This window comes from Petaurus breviceps, unplaced genomic scaffold (assembly GCF_028583685.1).
Source record: "Petaurus breviceps papuanus isolate PSGF00001 unplaced genomic scaffold, PetGlider_PUasm1.0 190, whole genome shotgun sequence".
In the NCBI taxonomy this organism is placed as follows: Eukaryota; Metazoa; Chordata; class Mammalia; order Diprotodontia; family Petauridae; genus Petaurus; species Petaurus breviceps.
The window spans coordinates 10071985-10097364 of NW_027185810.1; the positions used below are offsets into that span (position 1 = coordinate 10071985).

A 25380-nucleotide genomic window follows, 5' to 3' on the forward strand; every position below is an offset into this window, starting at 1 on the left:
TTTTCAGTTGTATCAATATGTAAGCAGTTCTTTTGATGCATATGGATAATCAAAATTTGGCTACAGATGGCTATATCAGATATGTTAAATCAAAACTTAGATATATTTCCAGAACTTTTTTTTTTCTCTTGCCCCAGAGAGAATAGCATTTCTAGATTCCTGATTCTTCTAGGCATATCAAGATCTGGCCCAGATATTTATTGCAGGATATAAAGAATGTAGATTCCTGAGCCTTTTGTCCTAAAGAATATTGATTGACCCAGGACAGTCTGTACTCTCTCTAGTCTCCAGTGTTCTTTCTTTTGGGAAATGTTGGGGATTTTTCTTGTAATATTTCTCAGTACTTACACCAAAAGAAGCATTAGTGTTCATCATGATCTTTCTGATTGAAGTATAAGCCAAAAAAGTTGATGCCCCAAAGTGGTGCATGCAGAAAAAAGTTGGGCAAAATTATTAGCTAATGAAAACTTTTGTGGGCAAGTGATTTCTTTGAAACTCATTCCAAGGCTGCCATCCTTATAGAGTTAAACAGTTTTATTAACCAAGAAAATGTGTTCCAGTTATTTTAAAGATCAAATCCTTTGGTCTTTGAGTAGGATCAGAGAATTGATGGATTTAGATTGTCATAAATGACAAGTCTGATAAACATGGCAGTACCAGGGAAGAACAAGAGAGTTAGACAAAGCTATAGGGTCAAAGACCAAGTATCAGAACATAGGATTATATTATTTGGGGAATGAGTCTGAAGTTTGCCTCCAAACTGAAATATCCGTCTTCAGAGAGGAAGGAGAGATAGGATACAAGCAAGCTGAAGATTAAAACCAGACCTAAACCAACTCCAGGTCCCACATGATCGGTGGAGGGTCCTAAGTATCAGTAAGATACATGGATTAGCCTAAATTTTTTTGTAAAGAAAAAGGAGTTCCTATTTGAATAATGAAAGGAGATTTTTAAAAATTACTTTCCCCTTTTTAGAGAATAAGAGAGCACTAAAACTGTATGAAAAATTGCAAAGACTCATTAATGTAATTTGTACTTTCTTTACCAGTAAGTCTCATTTTTGCCTCTAGGATAAAATACAAACTTCTCTGTTGATATGTGATCTTTCAGCCTTCCTTTCCAAGTTTATTATACCTTTACTCCTTTCACAAACTCTTTGGTGCAACCAAACTGACCCAGTTGCTGTCTGCTATAAATAGCCTCATTTGCACAGGCTGTCCTCCATGCCTAGAATGTACTCTTTCTGGTTGTTTTGAAAATTTATTATCTACATCTGAAAGAGATACACTGGAGTCTCTCACTATTAAAACTTTACTTTCTCTTTCTTCCTACAATTTGTTTAAATTTTTTTCCTTTAAGTATTTTGATAGTATGTCATGTAGCATATGTATGTTAAATATTGATATTAATTCATTGTCTATGATGTTTAAGCAAAATGTGTATTCCCCTTTTAACCAGATATGCTTTTACTTTTTCTTAAGTTCACATGGTGCTTAATAGATTTTCCTCCAACTCCTTATTTTAACTCTATGTGAATCTATGCTTCAGGTAATTTTCTTGTAAACAACAGAATGTTGGATTCTACTTTCTAATGCAATCTAGTCTCCTCTTCTATTTTATGGGTGAGTTCATGCCATTTATGTTCCCAATTATGATCGTTACTTATATATTTTCCTCTATCCAGTTCTCTTATGCTTTTTCATTTCTTTGTGTCTCCCACCCCCAACTCCTCTATACAACCAAGAGAATGCTTAATGAGAAGTCCTCTCTTCATTCCTTTAGAATCTTTACCTTCCTTCAAAGGCCAACTCAAGCACTGCTTTCTACATGAAGATTTTCCTGATCTTTCAGCTGCTCTTTCTACCCCCCAAAATTACTTTGTACTGAATTTGTATATATATTTATTTATATGTACACATATTGTCTCTTCTAATAAAATATAAGCACCTTCATGGCAGGGACTTTTTCTTTGTTGTCTTAGAATTTTTCACACCTAGTATAGTGCCTAATAGGTTCTAGGTTTTTTTTTTTTGGTCTGTATTATTTGGTTTTGTTTTTAATAACAGCTTATTGATTGAGTGTCTATAAAACTGGCATTTCTTAAAAACCAGAAATATGTGAAAATGGTATTCTACTATTGTAAAAGATTCCATTAATGAATTTTATCTTAGGCTCCTTGAATGCTTAACTGTATAATAATATTGATCAGCACATCCCTAAAGTCATATTGTACTGCCTCATTGTAATATAGAGATGAAGCTGGTTTCTCTTAAGTTTACCTTAGCAGAGGCTCTGTACTTGAAATCCATTTCTTTGTCACCTCTACCTCATAGAATCTTTAACTTCCTTTACAGACAGATAATTTTGAATATAAGCAGAATTATTATGTATACATATATAAATTTAAAATAAGCAATATGAAATGCAAATTCATATATAATCTTCTTATTTTGTTTTGCTCTTTTCTTTCGTTTTCTGAAATTTAATTTCAGAATAAAAGCAATTAAGCCTCTCTAGCTTCTTTCAAGATCCAGCTCATATGCCACTTTTCCTGATCATACTGGTTGTCAGTTCTCTCTTTCTCTGCTCTAATTGTATCAGTTTAAATGCTGCATTCCTCTCTCCCTCCATAAAGGGTGAACTATTTGAGGGCAGGGACAGCTTTTGCTTTTCATTTTCATTTTAGTATCCCCAGGACCAAAACAATGCCTAGCATGTAGTAAGCATTTAATAAATGTATGTTGAATTAAATTAATTTACAAGCCCTAGCAAATCCCAACAAGCTGGCAAGCATCAACTGTTGGCTCAGCAACATGTATACAATGACTTATATAAGGACTAGCTTAGCTGATTGTGAAAAACCTTCTTAAAGTTGACCACCATGTGAATATATCTTTTGTCAGAGAAACTTGTAACACCATCTGCAAAGATATTGAGAGTTTCTGTTGTTTTGTATTTGAAATATTGAAGTGTCTTGAGTATTTCCAGAAGAGTCACACAGATGATAAAAATATTATCTATAACAAGGAAGTAAACATAGCAGATTCATGAGAATTGCTGTTTTCATTTCTGTCATCAAGCCTCACCATGTAACAGTCTAAATTAATCTTCATGTCTTAATATTCTGGGGGGTATGTGAAAGAGAACAGCAAATAAAAATATGTGGCTAAGATTTATCATAATTCTATATGAAATATAAAATTTTCTTGAATATACTTACAGAATTTCAAATGCATTTAATTTTGATGTATTTCTATATCAAATTTTTGTGAAATTGATCGTTCTCTTTCTCTACCTAGATCTTTGTCATTTAAATGCTTGTTAACTCAATCATGTGACTAAGGTAATGAGAGTAGTATTTGCATATTGCTTGTGTTATTTCCTTAATTCACAGGTATTAATATATAATGGTTAGAATGGATAGAGTCTATCAATAGAAATACTTAAGATTAAATCAGTAGGACTGCATTCTTCTGGGAATATAAGGTAATATTCTATACCTTGGCTAATAAATGACATGTATAAAATTCATCCATATTTGTAAAATTCAGCAACACTCTAAGTTGAAGGAACTTCAAATACTGAATGTTGTATCATGTAAGACTACTGGTCTTAGAGTCAGGAATGTCATGAATTTGGATTTTTCTCTGAAACTTTCTCTTTGTTTAACCATATGTGAATCACTTAACCTCTCTAGACTGCATTTTTGTTTTCAGCAAGATGAATAGTAGCCATGTAAAAGCAGAGAAAGGAATAAATATGAAAACAGAATCACTTGGCATCTGGGGATGAGGGAAAGGCAAGTTAAGGATGACTACAAGATTGTGATAACTATGAATGTTGCAGTTTCCTCAAAAGAAATTGGAAAATGTGGGAAAAGGGTAGTTTTAGAGGAAGAAGTTTTATTATGAGTTCTGTTTTAAACATGTTGAGTTTGAAATGGCTACAAGGAGTATGGATGAAGATGTTCCACAGATAGTTGATGAGTCAGGAGTAATGTTTAAAAGAGAAATTAGGACTGCATATGTTAATTTGGGGGTTATGTATATAGCAATTATTATTAAGTCTGCAGAACCTTATGATATTTATATATCACCGAGAGAGGCTATCAAGAAAGAAATGAAGAGGTCTTGAAATGGAACTTTGAGTTTCTCTCGTGTTTTTGGGGGGGAGGGATGTTAAATGGGTGATTTTACAAAGGTAACTGAAAAATTGTCATCCAGGGCAGTGGAGAGTCAAGAAAGAGAAGTGGCATAGAGACCAAGGAAATAGAACATATCCATGAGGAGGTGGTGATAGATACTTAGCTGAATGATGTCTGAGAAAAGACTTTTGGATTTAGCAGTTAACTGATCACTGGTTACCTGGGCAGAGAAAATTCATAGTGTTGATTCAGAAGCCAGGTTATAGGGAATCTCCTAAAAAAAAAGGAAGTAGGAAATGAGAAGGGCAATGACCAATTACTGAAGGAATCACAGAGTTAAATGAATATCTTTTAAGGTTTGGTGATTCTTGGGCATGTTTGTAGGTGTTGTTGACACCAACAGACAAAGTGAGATTGAAGATGAAGAAGTGAATGAACAAAGGAGCAAGCTCCTGAAAGAAATGGAAGCGGATGGGATCAAGAATATAAGCAGAGTGTTTAACATTAGCTAGAAGAGAGGCTTCTTTTTACTTAAAACAAAGGTAGAAAACATGGGGGGTGACATAAAAGGACTTTAAATTGTGGAAAGGAAAGAAGAGCGCAGGGTAAATGCTTTTCAGTTTTTTAAGTGTCGTCCTTTGTGAGCCTCGGGTGGGAATGGGGAGTTCAAAGTAATGATAAAGGAGCCTGGAGAAAATATAAGGTGTGGAATAGTCACTGCAGGGAATGATAAGCCAATCAGTAATAAATAGAAGGATTGCTGCCCAACCATGCAGCTCCATTTGATATTAGAGAACATAAATTTAGAGTGGACCCAGTGTGTGCAGTTATGTGACTTCCTTAAGTAAAAAAGATAGATGTAGGGAGAAACCTAGGCTTGAAATTTGGCCAAGACACAAGCAGCTATAGGAGGTGAGGGCAAGAGACTCAAGGGCAGAGGACATTGGATGGTAGAGGAAAGCTTGTGAAGGCAGGAAACAGAATAAGGGTGATGGAATGTGAAAGCAAGGAGGAATAGAGGAAACCAAAGCTTGTGATGAGGTTAAAGAAAGATTAAGAGGCAAAGAGGAAAGAGAACTGTGTGAAATTATGATCAGAAATGAACTTCAGAGTTAATTCAGTTCATTGAAGTTGCATAGTTATGTGAACCTGGAAGATACATACATACATACCTACATACATACGTGTAGGTGTAGCAGCAAGCACCCTAGCATACCCAGGATGTCTGCTAGCACAGGTTCTTAGATCTGCTTTTCTAAAAGAAAGCAATTCAAAATGGGTTAACAATCTTACTTTAATCAAACATGTCATTTACCTAGTTCAGGGGAAAAAGTCAGCACCTAGAACTTCAGAGAATACAAACAGAAGTTATAAGCAGACAAAAAAAAAAAATACAGAAATAGACCAGCACACAGGGCTTCTAGCTGTCTGACAATTGCATCCATATCTAGTTAATTACCATAGAGGGAAGGACCAACATCTGGGTTTTCAACGACTGCCCAGAGTCTTATCAGGCCAAACCACACAGCTCTTCCCAAAGTGAGCCCCAACACAGCTCTTCCCAAAGTGGGCCCCAAAGTAAAACCTCACATCAGGGTATATATATATAGCCTTCTTCTGGGTCAGAGAATGTCACAACCCTCTTGACCCACTGCCCAATCACAAAGTAAAGTGTGGGCGTTCCTGAAAAACAAACCTCCCATCACAGCCTCCATGTAACCACATTCAGCCTATTAGGGGGAAGAATATATTTTCAAATCAGGGAAAGTTCTCAGATTCAGTTAAGCCTATCAAGGGGCCAAGGGTCAGGGAAGATCTTCAGATTACCATTTCCGTTACAGTAGCTAGGTAGGTAGGTAGGTAGGTAGGTAGTCTACAAGCCTCTGAGGCCAACAGGCTCTGGGGCAGTTGGCAAGTTCAGATAAGCACCTGCATTAACAAAGGGAAACAGCTGGGCCAGAGGACTGAGTTGTGAACTCTAATGTGACTTTTGAATGAGCTATCGTTTTAAGGTGGGAGTATTCCATGTTCCAGTATTTAATTTAGAGTAGTAATCACGGAAATGATATCTTAGAAAACAAATATATATACATGGTGCTTTTTATTTAAAATTTTGTTTCTATATTCCGTCTTTTTTCCCTAAGTATATTATTGTTGGTAACAGAGATTTATCATCAAAGAACCTTAATTGTATACTGACCATATTCTAATAGCAAAACTTGGAGTGATAACCTGACCTTGGCCATCAAACCAGAACGTCATCTAGTGTTGGCTATTTCAGACTGTATACGGTGTCCCAGAGTGATTCTCCAGACTGGGGCTAAAGCCCCCAGATGATGTCATGCCAGGATTTCTATAGTAATTATACTCAAATGTCACATGAACACATCCTCTAAATGAAATGCATTTTTATAATCTAGTTACTATTTTGCTATTTTTGCCATCTGCTGACTGAAATGTATGGGGTTTTTTTTTTCATTTTACAGAAAAAGCAACGAACCAAAGACCTTTCTCAATTGTTTCATTCATATAATCCATACGATCATAAGGTAAGAAAAAAATCTTCTTGGTACTGTAAACCTTTCTGCAACTACAGCATAATACTATAAAGGGTAAGATGCACCAGTCACAATGGAGTCATTAGGCTTGGGCTCAGAAGACCTTTGGGGGAAGTTGAGGACTTCCTCTGCCACTTACTAGATTTATGAACTTGGGTATGTCTTTTAATTCTCTGAAACTCAGTTTCCTCATCTGTAAAAGGGAAATAATAACTTTGCCTCACAGTGTGGCGTCAAGAAAATAATGTATGTGAAACTACTTTGTAAAATCTTGAAGAGATAGAAGGTATTCTAATATTATGATTATTAAATATCATTTCCAAGTTTAAAATTGAATAGCCTTTAAGCTCTTAATAGTATGATTGCAAATTACAGCATAAGATTTAGAACTGCTAGTGACCCTAAAGGTCTACTAGTCTGATCCCCTCATTTTACTGAGGAGGAAACTGAGACCCCTTGAGACTTGACAAAGGGGCAGATAAAGGAAGTAGGAAAGCAAGAATTCAAACTCAAGTTATTTGTCTCTAAATCCAGATCTCTACGTCTAAAACTCAACTGTGATCCATTTGTTACTTTCACCTGAAATCTAAGCAGGTTATTATTGAAATCTCAAAGTGTTCTAAAGGGTGATCTTGGCTTCCAGGAATGGTAATGAAATATTAATCATTGATAATTAACTACTCGTTCTCAAGTGTTTAAGATGGAAACTGAGTTTATTTTTTTTAAATGCCTTAGTGAAACAACATAGAAAATGTTAAAAGAAATGTACTTTTCTAATAATTTTACCTAAATATTTATCACCATTAGTGATAATTGCCTTAGATAGTTTTAGTACCATGCCTTTACTGGACAAGTATTATAAAAGAAAAAGAATTAGATTGAAAGTCAAGAGATGTGAGTGCTAATTCCTTTTCTGACACCAATTAATTGTGTGACCTTGGGTAAGTTATTTCACCCATTACACAATTTCTTCATTTGTAAAATGAGAGGTTAGACTAGAAGCAGCATGTGATTTCTTTCAACTCTAAGAACTTCTGTGTCTTGAAGGATTTGTGTATTATTTGTTTAAAAAAAAAACTTTCATGACAGATTATATTGTTCCACAGGATCAGTTAATTTAATTTTCAGAAGCAAAAGAAAAATGTTGTATGCTTGATATGCTAATGTGTGTATGAACTCCCTTTCGATTTATATGGGACAAGATATGTTGGAAATTTCTGCCTTTCAAAAGTACTCTGCTCTTCTCTCAGGATTCAGTCAAGAACACAAATGTCTGATTCAGGGAATATAGTGGTTTGTAAAAAAAAATGAGTGTTTAGATAGCTTCTAGTGTTTCCATAGTTACCCAGTTGACTTGAATTGTGATCATTTATCCAAAGGAATGTTATCCTCTGTATAACTATGGAGGTATGGATTCATATTTTTCAATGTATCGTTTCAAATTACATTTTCAAACCAAATCAGTCACTTCAAAGTATTCTGCCCTTCCCATTGTAAGATATTCCTAGTGTCTAGCAATACAAACAGTAGGGTCTAGACTGAAAAGCATGAAAAGAAGAAAAATAAATGAGATTGCCGGGATTTCTGGTGGAAAACACTGCATTTTACAGATGGACTCACTTAATGCAGTATTTGATAAAGTTAAAATATAAGGAGCAAATGTGACAAACTGAAAGATTTTGTGCCATTTGTCTACATTCTTCCTATTCCTAGCAATTTTATTCATAGTTAAAGGAAATTCCATTATTCTTTTATTAGTACACTTAATGGAACTTAGCCATTTGCAGCTCCTGCCGCCTTCCTGTTCATATCCTTTGTGGTGTTATATCAAAGTGTCCTCCAATGATTTTGGCTTCACTTGTGAAGATTTCTGCACTCCTTTACAAATTAGTCATCAGGCACTGAGGGATTGAAAAATAAATGCTGGGTATATTTCCTTTTGATCTTTGTTTTAGGACCTTTAATAAATTATTATAAGTAGCTGGATTGCTTGATGAGTGATTTTTGAAGCTCCTGAGATGTAGTAACTGTCTCTTGGAATTCTTTGATATGTGTGTGGTGAATTGAAAGAAAAGTTTAATCATAGGCAGTTCTCTTGCCCCTGTAGCTGTCTCCCCTCATGTCTTGAAACTCCCAGTCAGGCAAGTCTGACCATGTAAGTTGTAACACTCTGTTTTCCCATTTGCAATTCTTCAAAGAACAGTGCTCAAGTCCTGTGCTGTCTTTTCCTGGTATTTTTACATGACTAAAACAAATAGGTGTTTGCCTTTTTTGTTCATTTGTTTGTGTTGTCCCATATAAATTAGTTGAGTTCAAATTTAATTTTCTAGATGTCAAGTAGTTTTAGTTTACTTCTATTTTACAAAATATTTTAAATATGAATTTAAACATTTTATATCATGTTTTCTCATTTGCTTAAAAGAGAATGTGGTAATTATTGTTATACTACTGTGTCTATATATCAAGAATGAAACAAGCTCTGATTATAGGTAGAAAAAGTATTCTTCTCCACCTAGGACATTCCTTTCATTGCTTTCTACCCAACATAAGTTTATAATAATGAAAGGACCACTTGGGAGTTAAGTTGCTTTATTGTTAACCAAACTCAGAAATGCATTTACTTCTTGAAGCTAGCATGAATTCCAATTCCATGGTGTTTTCATCCCCTATTATGGCTGTCCTTTTAACAGTAGCCTAGGCTGCTGAAGACTACTAAAACATGTATAATTATAAAGGTTTAGTTAGCACAGTTTGGTTGTGCTCAGAGGCCCTTTCACTCTTCTTTCTCTCCCAGGGTTATAGCACTTTCCAGGTGTACATGGCTGCCAGACAAAGGAACGTCATAGCATCAGACATAGTTGATGACTGAATGAGGCCAGATGAGTTCTATCATCTTATTGTTACACCAGTATTTGGGACAGGGATGGACACTTTTGTTTTCTCCTAAGAAATGCTGCTTCAAAAATCTCCTAAAACCCTAGTGGCTAAATTGCATATGTAATTATTTTCTCTGAGGGGCAAAAAAAACATATCCAGATTGATTTTTAAAAATTATTTTATTTTTAATTTGTGGAATAAAACAAGCATTTCTGTAACATCATAATTTTTAAAAAGATGGTTACACATGAAACTGGAAATCTTTTATGTACAATTTGTTCTTCTTTTTAAATATATAATAAAAATTATCCTATAAATTTCTTTTTTTCTTCCCTTCCCCTGTCCTAGAGATGGCTACCATTAGACAACAATAGGTATACATATATAAAATTATTCTATATATCCTTCTATTTGTCAGTTCTTTCTCTGGATGCAGATAGTTTCTTCATATGTCCTTTATTCTTAATTTATATATTTATAGTTAAAATTACTTAGTCACTCAAAGTTGTTCTTAAAACAGTATTGTTGTTACTATATACGGTGTTCTGATTCTGCTCACTTTGTTCTTCACTTCATGCAAATCTTTCCAGGCCTTTCTAAGATCATTGAATTCATCATTTCTTATAGCACAGTAGTATTCCATCATAACCATACACCAAAACTTGTTTAGGTATTTCCCAATTGATGGGGATCCCTGCAATTTCTAGTTCTTTGCTACCACAAAGAGAGCTATTATAAATATCCCATTTACATTCAAAGTTATAATTACTATTTGTGAATTTCCCTCCCTCTTATTTTTGCTATTTTCTTTCTCAGCTTCTCTTTTTTTACCTTATCCCTGTTACTTTATCTTCTCCCTCTGCCCTCCCACTCCCTATCCCACCCGTTACTCCAAGAGTTCTCCCTTCCCTCTCCCCCCACCCTCCCAAATCCCAATCTACACACTTCTCTAAAAGTCCCTACCTCATCCCATCCCCCAGTTTTCTCACCTTTCTTTATGTTTAGAAGGGCCTGCAGCCTTCCAGATGTACATGTTAGTTTCTCGTCAACCCAGATTGAGAGTAAAGTTCCAACACTACCAGCCCTCCATCCCCACCTGCTTCCTCTGTATTAGGTTTTTTCCTTTCACACCGCATTTTTATTCAGCACCTAGATCTATATAATTTTTATAATTGTTCCCTTTTGCCCTTTCCTACCCTATTTTATTTTTTAGAATCTCCCCATCATACACAACTCAGTTCAAAACTTTTTTTCAGACTACCTGAGTAAAGATGACAGTTTTAAGAACACTGATAACATTTGTGTGTGTGTGTGTGTGTGTGTGTAATATAAACAGTTTGACCTTAATGAGTGCCTTATAATTTAGTCTTTATTCCTTATATTTCTTCTGAATCTCTTATATTGTATTTTCCATTGATTTCTGGTCTTTTTGGTACAAATACCTGAAAGTCAGTTTATCAGATGTTCATTTTTTTTTTCATTGTGGATTATACTCAACTTTGCTGAGTAAGTTATTCTTGGATCCACTCCCAGCTCTTTTGTTCCTCAAAGTAAATGTTCCAAGACCTATGGTCTTTTAGAGTAGAAGCTGCTGGGTCTTATGAAATCCTGACTGTATTTCCACAGTATTTAAATTGTTTGGGTTTTTTTCTTCCTTGTTTCTTGCAATATTTTCTCTTTAACCTATAAGTTTTAAAACTTGTCTATGACATTCCTTTTCCCCCAGGATCTCTTTCAAGTGGTGAACCCTATTGTTCTAGAACTTTGGGACAGTTTTCCTTAATAATTTCTTGCAGTATTATATCCATATTCTTTTTTGGATCATAACTTTCAGGTAGTCTAACAATTCTTGTATTGTTTCTCCTCAATCTGTTCTCCAAATCAGTTGTGTGTTTTTTTTCTTTTTGGAAAATTATGGAACGCTTCACAAATTTGCGTGTTATCCTTGTGCAGGGGCTATGCTAATCTCTGTAGCATTCCAATTTTAGTATATGTGCTGCCGAAGTGAGCACATCAGTTGTTTTTCTAATGAGATGTTTCAGATTCTCTTCTATTTTTTCTAGCTTTTTTTTTTCTCAGTGCCTTATAACATCATTTGATTCTTCTTGCCTATTTCTAGTCTTCAAGGGGTTTTTTTCTCAAGATTTTGGACCTCTTTTTCCAATTCTTTTTATAATTGTCTTGGATTGCTTTTAAGTTTTGTCTTAATTTTTCCTCAACCTCTCTTATTTGATTTTTGAATTACTTTTTAAGTTCTTCCTTTTGGGCTTGTGACCACTTGATGTTACTCATAGGAGGACTTTTTTTTATCTCACTGTCTTCTTCTGAATATGAACCCGAATCTCCTTTTTTTTTTTTTAACCAAAGTAGCTATCTATGGTCAGTTCTTTTTCCTTTACTTACTCATTTTAATTTTGTTTTATTTTATTTTTAGCAGCTTATTATTATAATCAGGTTTTAATCCGAGTTGTGGGATAATGTTGCCCAAGCCACAGCCCAGGATCACTTCTGTTCAGTACTGCTAGGCCTAGCTTCTAGAAACAGCGGAGATGAGAGGCAGTTCCTTCAATCTTTCCCAGACTGTGTGTAAGAGCCACTAGCATTCTTGTTTCCTACTGTTGAAAATAATCATCATATGATTAATTCTTTACATTCTTTTTTTTTTTAAAGCAATTTGGTTTAAGTAACTTGCTCAAGGTTACACAGCCAGTTATGTGGGTGTGGTGCTAAGTATCTGAGCCTGGATTCGATCCCCAGGTCATCCAGACACTGGGAGCAGTGGTCTTACTCGCTGAGCCACTTGGCCGCCCCTAAGTAATTGGGGTTAAGTAACTTGCTCAAGGGTACACGGCCAGGTGTTTCTGGGTGGGTGCTAAGTGTCTGAGCCCAGATCTGATCCCCAGGTCATCCAGACACTGGGAGCAGTGGTCTTACTCGCTGAGCCACCTGGCCGCCCCTAAGTAATTGGGGTTAAGTAACTTGCTCAAGGGTACACGGCCAGGTGTTTCTGGGTGGGCGCTAAGTGTCTGAGCCCGGATCTGATCCTCAGGTCATCCAGACACTGGGGCCAATGCTTTTACTTGCTGTGCTACTTGGCTGCCCCTACATTCTTTTTTCTTAAAAATCATCTCTGACTTTTGGCTTTATAGCATTGGGGAGGAAAGAAGGAATTATTATGAACGACTCCAAAGGATTTATTTTGGTCTTCAAGCAGTGACAACAGACAGCCTTTCGTTGCCGAAGTTACAGTGGAAGGGGGTGGTGCTGTGAATAACCCAGATGAGTAGATTAAATAGCACAGACCTTGGGATGTGTTAAGTGCTTGATGAATGTTCCATCGCTCACAGCCAGAAAGATTGTTTATGTTTGGTTCTATAATTTTAGACGAGTAAGCTGAGTTACGTGACTTGTCCAGTGTCACACAGCTACGAAGTGTCTGAACCAGATTTGAATTCATGAATATTCGTGGTCCTGACTGCAGGCCCAGCACTCTCTCCATTATAGCACCCAGCTGCCCCATATTCTTATATAGAGTGCTGTAATAAAGTAAGAACATAGTTAGGAGGGAAGACATTAAAAAATACAACCAAGACAATAGAGAAATTTTAGAAGGATAAAAAATTTTATACTTGTGTTTCTTTTTACCTGTCTGCAACACTGCTTATATAGCTAAATAATATGTATTTATTTAAAATGTTTTAAATTTATGGCTATTTTCAAAAAAAAAACCTTTTTTGCTGGAAAGAAAGCTTTACTGTTTCTTTTAGTGAAGGTTTGGTTTTATTTTATTTTTAAAAATATTTAATTTTTTTCCCATTACATGTAAAAATTTTTTGACTTTTAAAAAAATTTTGAGTTCCAAATTTCCTCCATCCCTCCTCCCTACCCCCATTGAGAAAGCAAGCAATTTGTTGTAGGTTATACGTGTGCAAAACATATTTCTATATTAGTCATGTTGTGAAAGAAAATATAAACCAAAAAAAACCCAGAAACAATAAAGTTTTTTTTAAAGTGTGCTCTGATTTGCCTTAAGACTCCATCATTTCGAGGGTGGTGAGGTGGTGTGGTGAACTGGCCCTGGAGTCAGGAGGACCTGAGTTCAAATCTGGCCTCAAACACTTAACACAAAAACTAGCCATGTGACCTTGGGCAAGTTACTTACCCCCAATTGCCCTCCAAAAAAAAAAAGGACTCCATCAGTTCTTTCTCTGAAGATGGATAGTATTTTTCATTATAAGTCCTTCAGAATTTTCTTGGATCATCATGTTGCTGAGCTAAGTCATTCTCAGTTGATCATCATACAGTATTGCTTTTACTATGTACAATGTTCTCCTGGTTCTGCTCATTTCACTTTGCATCCATTCCTGTAATTCTTTTCATGTTTTTCTGAGAGCATCCTGCTCATAATTTCTTATAGCACAATAGTATTCTGTCACAATCTTACAGTGCAACTTGTTCAGTCATTCTCCAGTTGATGGGCAGCCCCTCACTTTCCTCTTTGCCACCACAGAAGGAGCTGCTGCAACTATTTTTTGTACATACTCTTTTCCTTCTTTTATAATCTCTATTGCTAGGTCAAAGGGTATGTACAGTTTTATAGCCCTTTGGGCATAGTTCCAAATGTCTTTCCTAACAGTTAACTCAGTTACAACTCCACCAACAGTGCATTAGTGTTCCAATTTTCCCACGTCCCCTCCAACATTTATCATTTTCCTTTTCTGTCATATTAGACAATCTGATAGGTGAGAGAAGGTCTGGTTTTCTTAATGATTACTTCTATATGTATAATTTGTGGTAGCAACACACATATGCAGATATATAGAAACAGTTATATAAACACATGTTTAAAACCACATCAAAGAACAAATGAAAATGTACAATCCATAAGAACTCACTGTTTGACAAAAACTGCTGGAAAATAGTACAGCAGAAACTGGGCATAAACCAATATCTTATACCATATACCAAAATAAAGACTAAATGGGTTTACGATCTAGATATAAAGGCTGATACTCTAAGCAGTCGGGGAGAACAAGGAATAGTTTGCCTATCAGATTTATAGAGGAGGAAAGAATTTGAGACCAAACAAGAGATAGCATTATAAAATGCAAAATGGATCATTTTGATTTCATTACATTGAAAAAGGTTTGTACAAACAAAGCCAATGTAACCAAGATTAGGAGGACAGTGAAAAATTGGGAAAGAATTTTTACAACCAGAGTCTCTGATAAAGGCCTCATATCTAAAATATACAGAGAACTGAGCTAAATATATAAGAATACAAGTCATTCCCCAATTGATAAATGGTCAAAGGATATGAACAGGCAGTTTTCAGAGGAAGAAACTAAAGATATCTATACGCATATGAAAAAATTATCTAAATCACTATTGATTAGAGAAATGCAAATCAAAACAACTCTGAGGTACCACATCTCACTGGTCAGATTGGCTAACATGACAAAACAGAAAAAATGATAAATGGTGGAGAAGATGTGGAAAAATTGGAACACTAATGCATTATTGGTAGAGTTGTGAACTGATCCAACCATTCTGGAGAACAATTTGGAGCTATGCCCAAAGGGCTATAAAAATGTACATACCCTTTGACCCAGCAATACCACTTCTACAGCTGTATCCCAAAGAGATCATACAAGTGGGAAAAGGATCTGTATGTATAAAAATATTTATAGCAGCTCTTTTTGTGGTGGCAAAGAATTGGAAATCATGGGAATGCCCATCAATTGGGGAATGGCTAAACAATTTGTGATATATGGATGTAATGGAATGCTATTGTGCTATAAGAAATGAGGAGCACACAGTTACAGACACAACATATCTGTGATGACTGACTTTGATAGACTGGGCTCATCTCAGCAATGCAGGGTATAGAAGACAACTCCAAGGAGTCATGATGGAAAAGGCTATCCATATCCAGAGAAAGAATTACAGTCTCAATGCAGATTGAACACACTACTTGCTCTCTTTTTGGTTTTGTTTTTTTCCTTCTTTCTCGTTGTTCATCCCATTAGTTATAATCTTTTACAACTTGACTAATGTTTAATGTGAAGATATTTGTAGAAACTATATCAGATTGCATGCTGCCATGGAGGTTAGGGGGGAGGAGAGGCAGGGGGAGAAAATTTGGAACTCGAGAGCTCGTGGAAATGAATGTTCTAAACTAAACGTAAATAAATAAATAATTTTTTTGAAAAAAAGAAAATGTTTAACCAGTGGGTTTTGAATGAATAGATAGATATTGTGAGGCATACCCAGATACTCATGGCAGTTTTCCTTTAGGATAGAGCCAATTATGATTTGATGCCTCTGGCAATCAAAGGGCTTTCCTAATGGATGCATCACAGATGTATGACACAAAATAGAACATCCTATTTTTGAAGAGGTCACTCAGGCCCCAACTTCTGCTATACAGAGCACAGCCAACAAACCAAAGTAAAAAAAAAAAAACTAAGTAAAAGTTGATGTCACACAATCAATCTGTGCACTAAAGTTCATTCATTTTATTAATCAAAGACTGTCCTGAGCTTTTAAGGCCTTGAATTTCTATTTTACACAGTTCTAATAAGCTTAATTACATTATTTCCCATAATTCTTTAAATTAGAATGAACAAGTTTATCTTAATTTTCAATTCAATAAATATTATTAAGCTCCTACTCTATTCAGAGCACTTTAGCAAGCTGCTAGGGGAGATATAGATTTAAATAAGATATGGTTTCTACTTTTATGATGCTTCCATGTTACAGAGTCTGTGGTTCAGTAACAAATGATTACTGACTTCGTGACAGTAAAGGAGGAGATAGGGAAATTATGTAAAACAAACCAAAAACTTGAACCAAATTACCTCAGTGGCCTCCAAGGGCATCATGACAAATTCCTGTACAGAATAGTATAGGAATTTAATTACAATGATGACCTCTCCTTCCCCCTGAAAGAATAAAGTTATCTTTAGTACAATATGTTTGGAAATGCAAGGAAGCATATAATACAGTTTAAAAATATTTTTTCTTTTAAATTGATATTTGTAGATAAGGTTGAATTATCTGGAAAATTCCGTTTTACTCAAGGATGTCAAATAAATAGGACATTACTATAGGGTAACCTGCATCATCAACTGCCAATTAGATATTATCAACTAAATATCTCAAAACCATAGGGAGAAATTCTGAGGGTCTAGAAGTCGCAAAGTTGGAGCAAACATGGCAATTCAATGCACACCTGAAGAGCCAAGCCAAAGAAACTCAGGAAAACCATCCCCTGAGTTATAATCTTGCCTCAGTGGAGGAATGGCCGCAGAGACCCTTGAGGTCACTTTAGTTCTTCTCTGGGCTCCATTCTCATCACACTCATAACCCAGAAACCTTTGACCATCATTGTGCCCCTTGCCATACCTTCCTCTGATTTGTCTGTTGCTCCTGGAAACTCCATTTTAAGGAAAATATGCAGGTCAACCATATTCACTCTTTTTTTTTCCCCACACTCTGAGCTCTGCTCCTAATTCCCTGGATTTCTCCCTCTCTCTCCCTCTTCTTAAACTTTTATTCCTTCTATGTGTTGTCTTCTCCCACTAGATTATAAGCTCCCTGAGGGAACAGGCTCTCTTTTTGCATATATTTCTATTCAGTAATTCAGGAATACTGTGTGCTTGGTAAATAGCATAAGCTTAATAAATGTTTATTGATTTGCTCAACATATCAAAACCAGAACCTCCTATCTTTACCCCAAAACCTACTCCTTCACCTAATTTGCCTGATTAATTTTCCTCAGCTCCCTAAATTTTATTTACTGTAAGCCAATTAGTTGCCAAATCTTATCTTTGCCTCTCATATTTATCCCCCTTTCTCTACTCACATAGCCACCACCCTAGAGCTTAAGCTCTCACCACTTCTTACCTGGATTATTCCAAGTGTCTCCTAATACTTCTTGCATCTGGTCTCTTTCCACTTACTGCCATCTTCCACACAACTACTGCAAAGTAATTTTCCTAAAGCTCAGATGTAACTTTTTAGCCCCAACTCCATAAGCTCCAGTAACAACTTATTACCTCCATAATCAAATAAAAACACTATAGAGAATGATTCTGAGAGTCTGGAAGGATCATTGGACATTTGTGGCTCTTTGTAACTTGATTCCTTTCTTCCTTTCCAGATTTATAAAACATTGCATCCTTCATGCATCCATGGTCCAGTCACACTGACCTTCTTACTGTTCTTCACACAGGATGCTCTTTCTCTTGACCTTTGCAATGATTGTCATCTATGTATGAAATACAGTCACCTCCTCAACTGTTCCCCTTGGAATCCCTGGTTGTTTTTTGAGATTCAGCTCTGGCACCACCGCCTACTTGAGGTCTTTCATGTCTACTCTCATGCAGTTGCTAAGTGCCTCCCTATATGCATACCTATGCATGTACATGTATTTTCTGTACTTCTAGGCATTAAAATATAAGCACTTAGAGGTCAAGAACTGTTTCATTTTTGTCTTTGTACTCTAAAGACCTGGAAAAGTACCTGTCATGTAATAGGTATTTTAAAAGGCTTGTTGAATGATGGATTGATAGTTTCCCTAATGAATATTGATGTACAATTTTTAAATAAAATACTAGCAAAGAGATTACAGTAATATATCACAAAGATGCTATGCCATGACCAGTCAGGCAGGATTTATACACAACATTAGGAAAATATTGTACCCATTATTAGGAAAACTATCAGCATAATCAATTATATCAATAAAAAAAAGAAAAATCATATTATAGCAATAGATGCAGAAAAACTTTTTCATAAGATATAACATCCATTCCTATTAAAATCCCTAGAAAGCACAAGAATAAAGGGAGCCTTTCTTAAAATGTTAAGTGTTATTTGATCATTTTTCAGTCATTGGCTGACTCTTCATGACCCCATTTGGGATTTTCTTAGCAAATACACTAGAATGGTTTGTCATTTCCTTCTTCAGCTCATTTTACAATTGAGGAAACTGAGGTAAACAAGGGTAAGTGACCTGCCCTGGGTAACACAGCTAGTAAGTGTCTGAGATCAGATTCAAACTTGGGTCGTCGTGACGCCAGGCCCAGCATTCTATCCACTGTGCCACCTACCTGCCCAATTTTAAATTAGTTTTCAAATAAATAATCTTAGGTGTAGACTATGTTAATAATAAATTTTATTTGTTGTGTTAAATAAATTCATACAATTAATATACATTTCGATAATCCATGAAATATTATCTCTGTACTACTCTTAATGCTGATATGCCTAAGAGTTAACCATTTACTATTACAAATCAAACCATCATTGTTTCCTTGTAAGCCATCAGCTCTACTGTATTATGAAAAACTGGAAGTAACAGTCTTTATCTCACCATTTCAATTCAATTCAGTAACCATGTTAAATGTCTGCCATGTGCCAGGCAGAGTGCTAAGTGCTGAAAATACAAAAAGAGCTAAAAGGCAGTGCCCTGCCTTCAAGGACCTTATAATCGAATGGAGGAAACAACCTGCAAACAAATAGATGAAAAGCAAGGTATATAGAGGATAAATAGAAAATAATTAAAAGAAGGGAAGCACTGGAATAAGAGGGCCAAGGCAAGGCTTCCTGAGAAAGATGGGATTTTAGTTAGAACTTAAAGTAAACCAGGGAGGTCAGTAGTCTGAGCACAGGAGGGAGATCATTCCAGGAATGGGGGACAAGCAGAGAAAATGATTGAGGGCATGAGGTTGAAGGTGGGGGTTGAGGAATAACAGTACATCATCAGATCTGAGTTTTAGGAAAATAACTTTAGTGGCTTGATGGAGAATGGCTTAGAGTGGGGAAAAAGACCTGAGGCAGGCAGGCCCTGAGTTTAGGTGGGTGTTTCAGATGTCATAGATAATAAAAAAAAAGAAACTGTTTCTCACCAATTTTTCCTCCAAAGAGATCGGAAGTATTTGTGGATTAGTATTCTATCAATACTTATATCACCTCTTAAGGAAAGAAAATAATTTCATTTCAAATATCATTAATTTCTTTAAATTTCTTAGACAATAAATCAGCTTTGTATCAGGATGTAACAAAAATAACTTTCCCCTAGTCCTTTTCATGCATAGCACTCTGCTAATTCAAAAAACTGCCATAGGATTGGCATGCTTTCATTATCATCCATGTTTTGAATAGCATAATGTAGCAACAGAGGGTTTTAAATTGTTCTTACAAAAAAGTAAGATGTACATTTGGATTACTGCCTGCTGGCCATGCTGGTCTTTGTAATAGTAATCTGTTGTCTGGAAATAGATTTCAAATTCAATTTTTAATGGCTTAGGCCCTCCGTGAATATCCAGATTTTCAAGACATATTCAACTAATAAGATGAGATAGTGGTTTGGCATTTTTTCCCCATGTTTGACACCTTCTGAGCAGATTGTTCAAGATTTTTGTGTACTTATACAGTTGCATTACTTTGGAAAAGAGGAAAGAATAGTCTTGTACCAATACTAAGAAATAATATTGTGCATCTTATATTTGGGGGTTTTTTGCATGGAGTCTTCGTTCAAAATAAGGATCAGACTCAGCACTTTGTCTTCCTTAGTTACAGTCTCTAACCAAAAAAAGCTAACCATTCACAGAAGAAAATAGTAATAGACTTCTTTAGTATAGCTTTTCTCAGTATTTGCTGTAAATTTCTGTAAAGTATGACCACATATATAGATATTAAATAAAAGTGCATCATATATTATACCACCATAGTTTTCTGAATCAATTGCGAGGTGGCTCTGTCTGCCTTGTTGTCTCTAGATCTATACTAGTTTTCTCTATAATCATTATCAGCACTGTTTGTTCCAAGGAGCTCTAGGATTCAAGATGGCAAGAGTGCCTTTGAGTTGATGCTTACTGAATGATTGTGTTTTGCCAGTGTGCCACTTATTTTTCCTTTGGAGAGTCATTATTACAAAGCAAACATTTTAAGATGTAGTTTAACTTTATTGCTACAGCTACAGGTATATGTGAATTTCAAAGGAGCCAAGTACAGAAGATTGATAAAAGCTCAAGTACCAAGATTTTTTCAACCATTAATTTAGCTTGGGTGATTTAAAAAAAAAAAAAAGACAAGGAGAGAGAATTGTAGAAGTAGATAAGAGAAGCAGTCTGAAGATGGAGGTAATTAAGATGGTCCATATAATAAAAGGAGAAATCAAGAAAGTAGTAGAAAGTGGATATAGATCTACAATTATTTGACCTTAATTAAAAAGTGGGTCATGTTGTCCAACTTTTTTTAATTAGTTGACAAATGCATAATAGCTAATTTGATATCATCCTGAGAAAAATGGACACTAAAGGAGGACATATTAGTATTGATACTTTACAAGAGGTCCTTTGGAAATGAGGCTATTTTAAAAAAAAATTTTTTAAATAAAACATTCTTTTATTGGTGTAGAGAACTCCCAGTAAGGAAACTGTCTCTAGGAATGCAGATCAGTGCCTGCTCCACAACTTAGGTATTAGGGATTTGCTTGTGACACTCAGAGGTTAAGTGATTTGCCCAGGATAATATGTGTAGGAAGCAGAGCTTGAACTAAGATCTTCTTGACTCCAAGACTGGCGCTCTCTCTCTGTCTCTCTCTCTCTCTAACTCTCTGTCTCTGTCTCTGTCTCTCTTTCTCTCTGTCTCTCTCTGTCTGTCTCTGTCTCTCTGTCTCTGTCTCTCTATGTCTCTCCCTCTCTCTGTCTCTGTCTCTCTCTCTCTCCTGCACTCTATCGCATTCTTTTCATGTCGTGTGAGTCGATTGCTCTATGGTTCTTCTTACTGTCTTTGTGACTTTACAGACCAAAACCCCTCACTGTCTTTCCTTATTAGAATGAAAGTCCTTGAGAACAAGGGCTTTCTTACATACTATGCATGACACATAGTGAGTGCTTAATCAGTGCTTTTTCAAATTCATTCATTCATTCATATTCAGACATTATAAATTTCTGATATTATAAATAGACTGAAGGGGAAAAAAGGCAAGACCAGGGCAACTATCATCTAAGGTGAAAAGAGAATTAAATTGGAAGCTTCCTGCATAATTAATGAAAAATAATTGGAGATATTTTGCTTGGAGAAGGGAAGATTAGTTAGGGATATTATAGAAGTAATTTTTTTATCAGGTATGTGTTAGTCTGGATAACCTCTCCAGTCCCTTCCAATTCTGTTATTCTGTGATCTTCCACCCTTCATTCCACTCAGATTGTGCTGTGTTATGTCAATAGCAATTCTGGCTCTTGGTTCAAAGAAAAACAGCTGAGTCTGGTATAATATTTTAAACTTTTGAAATTATTCTAATTAAATAATAATTCAGAACAATTTATTCATGTGACTTTGTGTCTTAATTTGTTACTGAAAGGATTTAACCTAGGAAAACCTATTTGGAGAAGGTTTTGAAAATTCTTAGAGTGTAAATGAGAAAAGAGAAACTTGAAAATCTAGATAGTTTTTTATAAATAAAAAGAAGATTAATATACACATGCACCTTTAACTTTGCTTCTCAGCCATCATATTATTAAATACCTCACAGAATTAATAAGTTATGGTAAAATGATTGTATATAACATTTCACTAAAAATTGTGTTTATATCTTTCCACTGTAGGGGTGAAAAGTCTATCAAGTGCTTTCTTTCTTTTTTATTTCATTCCTACTATTCAACTTCTCAAGTTCTGAAATTGAAATTGCTGTGATTTATAGCATGGTGCTCTGCCCAGCTTTTGATGACTTAATAGAATCTGTAGGCCTGGCATCCATCTTCAACAGCCCATCATGGCAAGGGTTGAAAGTTCATTATGCTGTTTTTATATACACACACATACACACACACCCCTCTTCAACAAGTGTGAATTATAGAAAACAATCACTACAATCTATTTTTAAGGAATAGTGAATATTAAAGTGCTTCTATAGGTGAGTGATTCGTTCTCCAGGGAACTGATATAAAAATCAGTGAGATTTACATGCCTTTGTCATTGATGGTATATTTCTAAAATTAAATATGAGAATTTCTCTTTTGAATTTGGAAAATTTGAGGCTTGCTGCATCTATTTTTTGAATTTAATTTAGTTTTTTTTCAATTAACAAAAATCCACTTTCTTTCCTCACCTACCTTTCTGCTCTACCATTGAGGGAGAAAAAAAATTATTAACAAATATCAAGCAAAAAACAAAAAACAAAAAAACCCTGTAGTGGCCATGTACAAAAATAATGTCTCAGTCTGTATCCTGAGCCTATCACCTTTTCCTCAGAAAATACTTCATCATGGGTCATCTGGAATCATGAGCAATGGGTTGATGAAAGCTTTTCAAGTCTTTCAGAGTTGTTTGTCTTTACATGTTTTTGCTACAATATAAATTATTTTCCTGGTTCTGCTCACTTCACACTTTATCAGTTCAAACAGGCCTTTCTGAGTTTTTCTGAAACCATCTTTTGGGAAATCTGTTAAGAAATTAAAGAAACAAATTTACCTCTCCCCCTTCTGATGTTTGTCAGCGTTCAGTCTTTCACCTTTGTTTGTCAGCATTCAATCCTCCATCATTTGGTGGTTTTCAGAAAGCACTTTTTTATTTATAAACCAGAGATTAATTACCTATATGTTTACTTCCCTCTTTTGAGTTCTGCCTTAAATGTGATAGAAAGTTGAATAGGAAAGAAAAATAATTCAATTTGAAATATTTTAAGTCCTAAGCCTTATGGGCCATACACAAATTTGTGCGTTTCTTATTCACCTTTTTTTTTTTAATTCCAGTTTAATTTTTGTAGGTTGATTTAAACAGTTGGTCAGAACTTTCACATTTAACCTCTATTTACCTGTTAAGAGATCAATAATCTCCGTGTATTGTATGTATATCAGTGTATTCAATGAAGATCCAGATCACTCCACTCCAGCCACATACAGGGATGCCCATAATCTTGATCTTGTTCTTTACAAGAGTTTCACTTTACAGAATCACAGAATTTTGGTTAGAAGGAACCCCCAAGGCCATTTTACTAATTCATACATGAACAGTAATCCTATCTATCTATACAAACTCTGAATTTCTTCTCTTTGACCATAACCTGCTGTTATTCCATCTTTCCCTTTGCTTCTCTCCTGCTTCCCTCTTAGTTCTATCCCTTCTTTACTTTCTCAAAGGAACCACCATCTCTCTAGTGACTCTTGTTTGCAGTTTAGAAGTCATTCTGAACTCTCAGTTCTTCTTCATTCTCCCAGTTCAGTCAGTTGTCAAGTCTGCCTAATTCTATCTCCACATCATCTCTTGTGCATATATATCCCCTTCTCTCAATTCTTAGTTAACTCCAGTGACTTACCCTCTTTCACTTATTTCCTGTTTGCTGTTTATCTCATATATAACTTTGTGTATCTGTGTTTACATGTTTGAGAGCAAAGACTGTCTTTTGCTTCTTTTTGTATCCCCAGCACTTAAGGCAGTGTCTGCCACATAGTAGGTGCTTAATAAATTGATTGCTTTTATTGATGATTGATTGATTGATTCTCTCTACTGTTCCGCAAACACCCTAGTTCAGGCCTTCATAAACGACATTTTAGAATTAGCCTCCTAAGTAATCACCTGTAATCAGTATCTTTTCTCTCTAATTCTTCTTTCATATAGTTGCCAAACTGATTTTCCTAAAGTACAGATCTGCCAATTTTACTCCTTTGCTCAGGAAGCTTCATTTGTTCCCTTTTGGCATTGGGATAAAAGATAGACTCTGTTGTTTGGCATTTCAACCCTTTATAGCCTAGTTTCCACTTGCTTTTCCAGACTGATTACAGATTACATTCCCTTACATATTCTATGGTCCGGCAAAACTGGCCTATTTATTGTTCCTTAAACATGACATTGGTATGTAGTGGATGTTTGATAAGTGCCTGGTGGTTGGTTAAATGATTAGATGCCATTTTTTGCTTTAAATTTCATAAAAACCATGTGACATTGCATCGTAAGATAACTTTCTTTTCCTTGATTCAATTTGTTTCATGAATATGAACTCTTATTCCTATGAAGAATCCATTTTGTTGTACTACTCATCCTTTCAAAGCTCCAGTTTTCTAGTCTAAGAAAGATCCATTTTATTTGCCATAATTTTTGACTGAATGCTTGGCTTTGCCTTTTTCTCTTTGTTCTGCCATTTCCCCCTTATACTTTCTGTTCATTTGTTTCACTTCATTTCCATATATCTTGTATATTTCTTTATCTTCCTACTACTTTGTTCTCTTGGAATGCTTTTTTCCCCCTTCATTCAGCAGCTTTCATTGAGTACCTTCTGCAAAATGTTGTAGGTGACAAAGATTAATTAGTGTTATTTTTTAATAAAACTAATTATAATTAATTATCATATTACATTATATATAAATTAATCATTTAATTAATAAGTGTTAATGATTATCATATATTATATTAATATAACATAATAAATAATAATTAAAATAGTTAATAATGTTAATAATAAAATGTTCTTTCTTTCAAGATACTTATAGCCCAATAGGAAAATTAAACTATACATACAGATAACTACAATCACACATTTGACTAAAAAAATTAAAGAGATTTTCATAAAGATCACATGTGCTCTAGGCTGTAAAGGATAGGGAGATGAAGAGTGGGAAAGTATTTCAGGTGGAGGAAGTAATAACAATAATTTTAATGAAGGCAGTCTTCTATAACCTTTGTAAATCAATGCTCAGTACATAATAAACACTTAAATGTCAATTGTTGTAAGGCCTGGCAATGAAAAAGTCTGGAATACATTTGGAGAATAGGTAGCATTTCTCCAGTATA

General features: G+C 35.2%; 1 protein-coding gene, 1 long non-coding RNA gene and 1 other non-coding gene across 4 annotated transcripts in view; 1 reads left to right on the forward strand and 2 right to left on the reverse strand.

The window, feature by feature from the left end:
- CDKAL1 (CDK5 regulatory subunit associated protein 1 like 1) overlaps positions 1-25380 on the forward strand; it is a 704048-nt gene that overhangs the window by 568136 nt on the left and 110532 nt on the right. For both annotated transcript variants that reach the window (XM_069092496.1, XM_069092497.1), the window contains exon 13: positions 6631-6693. In XM_069092496.1, coding sequence (XP_068948597.1) covers positions 6631-6693 — 63 coding nt within the window. The remainder of the gene's footprint in view (positions 1-6630; positions 6694-25380) is intronic.
- Positions 10897-25380, reverse strand: part of LOC138164582 (uncharacterized) — a 33008-nt gene continuing 18524 nt past the window's right edge. Inside the window, exons 3-5 of the long non-coding RNA XR_011169131.1 lie at positions 23408-23536; positions 16440-16523; positions 10897-13115 (exon numbers count right to left, since the gene is read on the reverse strand). This is a non-coding gene — a long non-coding RNA (uncharacterized lncRNA). The remainder of the gene's footprint in view (positions 13116-16439; positions 16524-23407; positions 23537-25380) is intronic.
- Positions 11488-11591, reverse strand: LOC138164585 (U6 spliceosomal RNA). Its single transcript, XR_011169132.1, has one exon. It is a non-coding gene; the product is annotated as a U6 spliceosomal RNA (small nuclear RNA).